This window comes from Ailuropoda melanoleuca, chromosome 15 (genome assembly GCF_002007445.2).
Source record: "Ailuropoda melanoleuca isolate Jingjing chromosome 15, ASM200744v2, whole genome shotgun sequence".
Classification (NCBI taxonomy): domain Eukaryota; kingdom Metazoa; phylum Chordata; class Mammalia; order Carnivora; family Ursidae; genus Ailuropoda; species Ailuropoda melanoleuca.
Window position 1 is genome coordinate 23412085 of NC_048232.1, and position 8084 is coordinate 23420168.

General features: G+C 38.8%; 1 protein-coding gene across 7 annotated transcripts in view; it reads left to right on the forward strand.

The window, feature by feature from the left end:
- The window catches only part of MYO3A (myosin IIIA), a 236746-nt gene that overhangs the window by 120393 nt on the left and 108269 nt on the right, over positions 1–8084 (forward strand). For all 7 annotated transcript variants that reach the window (XR_004620761.1, XR_004620760.1, XM_034643926.1 and 4 more), the window contains one exon: positions 6724–6850. Coding sequence is in view for 5 of the 7 variants with exons in the window: in XM_034643926.1 (XP_034499817.1) it covers positions 6724–6850 (127 nt within the window). In the remaining 2 variants the exon portion in view is untranslated. The remainder of the gene's footprint in view (positions 1–6723; positions 6851–8084) is intronic.

Consider the following 8084-nt stretch of genomic DNA (forward strand, 5'->3'; position numbering starts at 1 on the left):
CGAGCCCCACATCAGGCTCCTCCGCTAGGAGCCTGCTTCTTCCTCTCCCACTCCCCCTGCTTGTGTTGCCTGTCTCGCTGGCTGTCTTTCTCTGTCAAATAAATAAATAAAATCTTTAAAAAAAATAAAAAAATAAGAACAATTAGTTGATACCTACTTGTCTTCATTCAAAATGCATAAAATAAGTTACAGTTCTAGAATGTCATAACTTGGCCAACATTGATGACCTAAATGACATAAATGACAGGAGCCAGGAAGTCTGTTGATTAAAATAACACTAATTCTAGATGAGGAAGTCAGGACCTGTGGGTGCAAGTCCTTGGCATGGCTTGTCTTTAGCTCTGCATCCTTAGACCAATAACTAAACCTCTCTGATGTAAGTTTCATTATCAGTACAATAAGTGTCATTATCTATGATAACTAAAATTGAGGGCTGTTTACTTTTATTCTAATCTTTGCAGATTGGGGGTCGTGTCATTTTATGGCTTTAAGTATGTGCCAAATTCAACCTATACACAGAGACCATAAGAATATCCCTTACATACAAACAACAGCAAATGCTAATGACAGGGCTTCTCCTTCCCTCCCATGAGTTCCTATTTGGCTGGTAATGTGGGCTCTGATAGCGTCCCAGCCTGTGGGTACCTGTCCCCTGCCCCGCTCCTTCCCAACCTGCCTTCTCTGTCCTTTCCCATTGGCAGCAGCAGAATTTTGGCTCTCCCAGGACTAGACGGGGTAGTGCCACACCCCTCATCTTGGGCTGCTGTCACTATGTCATGGTCCACGGTGATCCCCGCCCATTTAGAGGTCCAGGGATTGTCCTTTTTCTCACCACTCTCTTGAATGGGGTGAAGAAAAGTTTGCTGTCCCTTAAAAGACTCAAAAGAAAGCAACTTGACCAGCTTTGAGTGCCATGAATGAAGCACAATCTGTGCCCTCAGTGAGTTTATTTTTTTATTTTTTTTATTTTTTAAAGATTTTATTTATTCATGTGACAGAGAGACAGCCAGCGAGAGAGGGAACACAGCAGGGGAGTGGGAGAGGAAGAAGCAGGCTCCCAGCAGAGAAGCCTGATATGGGGCTCGATCCCACAACGCCGGGATNACTTGACCAGCTTTGAGTGCCATGAATGAAGCACAATCTGTGCCCTCAGTGAGTTTATAATCTGCTAGAAGACACATACACTAAGCATAATTTTCAGTAAGATATAATGAATGCCATGATAAACAGAGAATGTTACGGAAACATGAAGTCTAGTGGTTGGTTGCTGGAAGGTTCTAAGAAGAGATTATGTATAAGAGGGAGGAAAAGAGCAGCATGAACTGGAACAGAGGTGTGAAAATCATGTGGCATTCTTAGGAACCTACTTGGAAACAGATGAACCTACGCCGACATGTCATTATGATCCGAAGTCCATAGTGGACATTAGGATTCACTCTTGGTGAAAACATAAGTTTTCAATTCCTTTGGGTAAATACCATGGATCTCAGTTGCTCAGTTTTATGGTAAGAGTATGTTTAGTTTTGTAGGAAACCATCAAATTGTCTACCAAGGTAGCTGTAACAGTTTGCATTCCCACCAGCAATGAATGAGAGTTCCTGTTGCTCAGCATTTGGTAGTGTCAGTGTTTTGGATTTCGGCCAATCTAAGAGGTATGCCCTGGTATCCCCTTGTGTATAACACATGATACAGAACATCTTTCATATGCTTGTTTGCCATCTGTATATCTTCTTTGGTGAGGTGTCTGTTAAGGTCTTTGACTTGTCGTTTTTTTTAATTGGGTTGTTTTTTTACTGTTGAGTTTTAAAAAATCTTTGTATGTTTGTATGCCTTTTGCAAACATTTTCTTCCAATCCATGGCTTATCTTCTTATTCTCTTGACACGTCTTTTATTTCAATTTGTGCATCTAACAATCTTTGTACAAGAATAGAAACAACTTTCAGTCATCTTTGTTCACTTAACTCATAAATATAACCTTAAGTTGTCCTAAACAGACATAATTAAGTTCTTTAAATGCCTGAAACTATGTAAAAATTTAGTATGTCTCAGTCTTTCATGTATTGCAAATGACTGACACAGCAGTCTTATAAGGATGATAAGGATTTTCTAAAGTTCCTGATCATTTAAATCTTCTTAAGCACTTAAACTTATTAGCCCTGAAAATATAATAATTTAAAGTTACTAATGTAGATCAAATTATCTTATATATTTGAATACAATTTGCAATCAAATTATGTTACGCTTTTCAAATTAAAATTATAAGCGTACTATCAAATAAGTGCTTTTATTCAAGTCACAAAAGTAGTTGTCAGATTGTCTTACTATGTCTCTAATATTCCCTTAAGGGTTTTAAACAGTTAAGAATAAACACTTTGATTATACCAAGGTTATACATCTTATCCATAAATTTAACAAAGAAGCATTGATAGTATACTTCTTTGCTGGGGCTGCCATAACAACATACCACAGACTGAGTGACTTAACAGAAATGTATTTCCTCACAGTTCTAGAGATGAGAAGTCTGAGATAAGGTTGTTTTTTTCTGAGGGCTGTGAGGGAAAATCAATGCCTCTTCCCTACTTTCTGGTGATTCCCTGGCAATCCTTAGTGATCCTGGGATTGCAGATGCCTCACCTTGATCTCTGTCTTCTTCTTCACATGGCAGTGGTTGCCTTGGTGGCTCAGTCGGTAGAGCATGTGATTCTTGATCTCAGAGTTATGAGTTTGAACCCTACATTGGGTGTAGAGATTACTTAAAAATAAAAATCTTTAAAAAAAAGTCCTTCACATGGCATTTTCCATGGGGAGAGTTCTCATACTCTTATCATGTGATCCAGCAATCAAAGTCCTTGGTATTTACCCCAAAAGAATTGAAAACTATGTCCACACAAAAACCTGTACACTAATGTTTAAAGAAGCTGTATTCATAATTGCCAAAACTTGAAGTAACTGAAATACCAAGTTCAGTGGGTGAGTGGATACATAAATAATGGCACATCCCAACAATGGGATATTCTTCAGCGCTAAAAAGAAATGAGCTATCAAGCCATGAAAAGACATGGAGGAACCTTAAATGCACATTACTGAATGACAGAAGCCAATCTGAAAGGGCTGTATACTGTAGGATTCCAATTATATGACATTCTGGAAAAGGCAAAACTATGGAGACAGTAAAAGACCAATGGTGGTTAGAAGTTATGAGAAAGAGAGATGAATAGACAGAGCACAGAGGATTTTTAGGGGAATGGAAATACTGTGTATGATACTATAATGGTAGAAATGTGCCATTATACCTTTGTAAAAATCCAGAGAATGTACAACACCAAGAGTGAACTCTAATGTAAACTGTGGACTCTGGGTCATACTGATGTGTCAGTGTAGGTTCATTGATTATGACATATGTATCACTCTAATGCAGGATGTTGATAGTGGGGGAAGCTGTGTGTGTGGAGTAGGGACGACAGGGGCTAAATAGGAACTCTGCACATTCCACTCAGTTTTGTTGTGAACCTAAAACTATACTAAAAATAAAGTTTATTAATTTTAAAAAATCTATAGTAAAATACAGAAAGTAGAAATGATCCATATAGAAATTCAATATAGGAAATGATCCATGCCCTTTGGTTCAAGGAGCATGTAAAGTGCTCGAGAGCAGAAATTATTCTTATTTATTGGTATATACACAGTATCTCACATAGTGCTTAATAAATAGTCAACAAATGATGGTTGAATGAACGAATGGATGGGTGGATGATTGAATAAGAGGTGTAGTACAATAAACTTCTGGAAGAGGAAGAGTCCTTCTAACTGAATTCTTTTGCCTTGGGCAGATTAACTCAGTGTAGAGAGAAAAGTGACCTTGCCCGCACACTTAGGTTTGGGCTGCTGTGTGCATAGGAGATCAGCCTTGTGTACAAGCACAGAAGCAGAGCAGAAAAGTCCAGAGCAGCAGTGGAGTAAATAGGAGCCTGATACATCAGAACAGTGAAGGTCTAACTCTCCAGCAAACCAGAACTGTGTTTGTCCTTGAAGATACAGCAAAAGCAGCAGCAGTCCAGCCTCCTTAAGTACAGACAAAGCTATATAGCAGGAAGTGGAGTAGGTAGAGGGGATCGTGAATGTTTTCCAGACTCTGGAGAGCACTTGGAGAATACACTTTTCGTACAAGCCACTCTTCCTCCTCAGTGGGAAGGTATAGCACATTCAATGGGCTGGGAGTCAGGATTCAAACCTCAGTTCATTGAAAGTCTGCGGAAAGTTGTGAGATGGCTTTATGCCTTGGTAGTTTTATATGGAAAATGGAAAAATGTTCTTCCGCTTATTATTGTTAACCATCAAACAAAAATGTTTTGGACCCCTTGGGGTGACCAGCGTCAGACATGTTTAGTCTTCATACCATGAATAACCCAAGTGCTTGGTGAAGGTCATACCTGTATCTGAGGTCAGGCCCCTTTGAGCCCCATCATTCTAGCTGCCAAGCCAAACTGAGCCAGGGCCCTGATTTGCTGTCTTCTGAGCTTCCAACTTTAATCTAAATGAATATTGTAATTATAGGATATCAAGGAGAGCCCCAGTCTAGAAAGATTACACAGTCATTTAAACAGTTGAACAAGGATTGAATGTCGATTGATTCAGCATGTGATTTTCTATAGTGGATCTCTAAATTCGGTTAAAATATGACTTTGGAACTTACATATCTGAACTTCCTAGTCCATAATTGACAAACACACAAAGTGTTGAAGGAACATAGTTTTCAACAATCTATTTATGGAGTATTACTGGTGTAGATTATCCATAAGGTCTATAGTTTCCTCAAGAAAAATACAGCAGGATGTCGGATATTGTATTTATTTCTCCACCTGCTGTTGAAGCCCATGCTGGTTGCTTCTTTACAAGTTATGCATATTACAAATGGAAATTCCTCACCAGGAGAATTTTCTTAGAGAAGTGATTCACATCCAGCCCATCAGCATATTTATCGTTCTACTTCCAAATTATGCCCCAGTCCATCTACTGCTTTCCGTCTCCACCGCTTACTGTCCTAGTCCAAGCCACCACCTCTCACTAGCCTCCTGCCCATTCTACTTTTCCATCTGCCCCCAATCCGTTCATTTCCACATCCTGCCAGAGTCATGTTTAAATATCACAACTGCCTGCTTTGCTTTTGTTTTTTGTTTTTTGTTTTGTTTTTGCTCTAGTGGCTTTCCGTGACCATTCAAATGAAACCCAAACTCTTTATGGTGGCCCAATTTGTGTAAAATGAAGTTAAAGTTCAATATTTAAAACAGATCTTCATTCCTACAAATTAACTGATTACCATACAGAGGGCCTGGCTGGTCTTGCCCATGCTCACCCCCCTGGTTCCTGCCACACCCACATACTGCCCCTTACTCACTGTCCTCCAGTTCCACTCTGACCTTCTTTCTGCAAGGCAGGCCCTTGCCCTTGCTGACCCCTCTGCCTGGACTAGTCTGATTCCAGTTCTTTTCCTGGCTGACTCCCTTGTCATCCAGGCCTCTGCTTCCCAAAGAATGGCCTTTCCTAACCTCCGCGACTCAAAAGGCCCTCCCTGCCCTTCCCAGTCACTCTCCCTCCTCTACGTTTTATTTTCTTCACAGCCCATTTTGTTACTGAAAATGTCATGTTTGCCTCTTTGTTTCTTTGCTTAATATCTGCCTTCTACTGCCTGAACACCCCAAGGAACACAAATATCTTCGTCCTGCCTCTGCTGAATCCCCCTGTGACTAGAGCAGGGCCTGGCATAAAATATATGTGCATCGGATAAGTGAATACCTAGATAGACACAGATATGTCTATATATTTGTTCAATAAATATATTTATTTTAATGTTTATATATTCATTTAATCTATATTCATATATGTTATAGATGAATGAATAAATATCCCTGAAGATTTTTTTCATATCAGTTTATATCATGACTTGGAATGTTGGAGCGGATAGAATAATCATTTCTGATAAGTATAGGAGCTGGGTTAGAATCAAGGCAGCAACATAAGAAAACAATAAAGGATTTTATCTCTTTCCTATAACTTACTGCCCTTGAACATACTTGGAATGACACCTACAATTACCATAGACTCCTTGGCAAAATGCCTCCGGTGCCTCCAAGAAGAGTTGTTGGTGTGTGTGTGTTTCTGAATGTATTTTTGATGTACCTTATTTAAAAGGGTTTTACTACTATAAACTCTAAGCTGTAGTCCAAAGTTCTTATGCCTATACTTAAATCACGTATATCCGTTGATTTGGGTGCTGGGATCTTTCGATTTCTCTTTCTTAAGTCTTGTTTATCCACACATATAATGTCACTTTTAAGATGGTCTCGAGGGAAATGAACATCTGGAAATGACCCACATTAAGTTCTGAAGTTAAGTTTCCCATAGATAGATTTATCTGTGGCTAAGGAATTTGATTATTTCTACTTCCTCCTAGTGGAGCTCCTCATTTCTATTTTTATTCATATTTGCATTCATAAAATACTTTTTTTCAGCACTCACTGGCTAACAGGCACCATGCTCACCTCTCATATTAAAATAAGTAAGGAGACTGAGCCTACTTGGGTCTCATAATCTGACATTATCATCTGCAGGATGACCTTCTTATGCCAGAGCCTTAAGATTCTTCCCCACTATCTCCAGCCATCATCACTGCCTTGCTATACTCCAGGGAAGGGTGATGCTAACATTTTTATGGTGTGTTTCAGCAACTTGGAAGTATATACAGTATATTGGCTGCAATCTTGAATGTTGGCAACATTGAATTTTCTTCTGTGGCAACTGAACACCAGATTGACAAGAGCCACATTTCCAATCATGCAGCTCTGGAGAACTGTGAGTGTCATTATCTTCTGTTCAAAACTGAACTCTTGAAAAATGTCTAATGAAATACTGTAAGTGTCTCATAAAGATAATTTCAAGCAATTGTACTTATCTGGAATCCTAAAAAAAAAAAAAACCAATTCAATTTGTGTAAAATGAAGTTTTTAAAGTTCAATATTTAAAACAGATCTTCATGCCTACAAATTAACTGATTACTGTAGAGAACCTTTCTAAAGACCAGGCTTTCATGACTAGTTTAGGAGCTATTTGCATTTCAATGTAAAAACAAAAAATATCACTAAAATTTAGTAAACTGATCTGAAAAGAGTTAAAGTTATTATTTTATGGATTTAGCATCTTTATTATTTTGTAAGTAATGAAGACTCGTATATTTATTTTCATACTGGGTGGCTTTTATACTCACTCATCCTGGGTTCACTGATTTTGCAGTCATTTTCTATACAAGAAAAGTGCATCATGGTATTTGCTTCAAATCAACTTTTTTCTCTAACTAGCAAAGTTTGATGAACTATTCCAATACCTTAAGGTTTCCCACTGATCTTGTGATGGCATAGCTATTACAATTTGGAATATACCCTATTTTTTTATTTTTAATATGGGCATATGCCCCTATAGTTCCAGATCTGTTACAAGTTTCATTCATAACCTAGGGAATCATGCTATAAATATTATTTATATATGTTTTCCTGATTTATACTTAATGAGGAACAGATTGAGATGTTTTAGGGTAATTTCAGGGGACCAGATGCCAACCATCCTGGTCTGGACCTGTCCCCAGATCCCTATCATCTCCATCCCATTATGTCTCTGGGATCAACTTGGTAATACAGCAGGACTGAGGTTGGCATGTAATGATTGGCATGGACCTGGGAACCTGTTCTGATTTTTCATATATAAATAAAGCTAATTGGCACAGTAGGTATTAGACTGATATTACTTATTTATTTATTTTCTGAGCCATGGAGCTCTCTCCAGCCCATGGTGAGCCCATTTTAGCCAATGTGCTGCAGGCTACATAGATCCCAGGCTGACCCTTTGCTCAGAAAATCTAATATTTTTTGGGTAGGAGGTTAAGATGGCGGAGGAGTAGGGGACACCTTTTTCAGCCGGTCCCCTGAGTTGAGCTGGATAGGTACCAGACCAGCAGGAATATCCACGGAATCAGCCTGAGACGCAGGAAGATACATCTGGATCTCTACAAATGAACATCTCCAGCGCTGAGTAT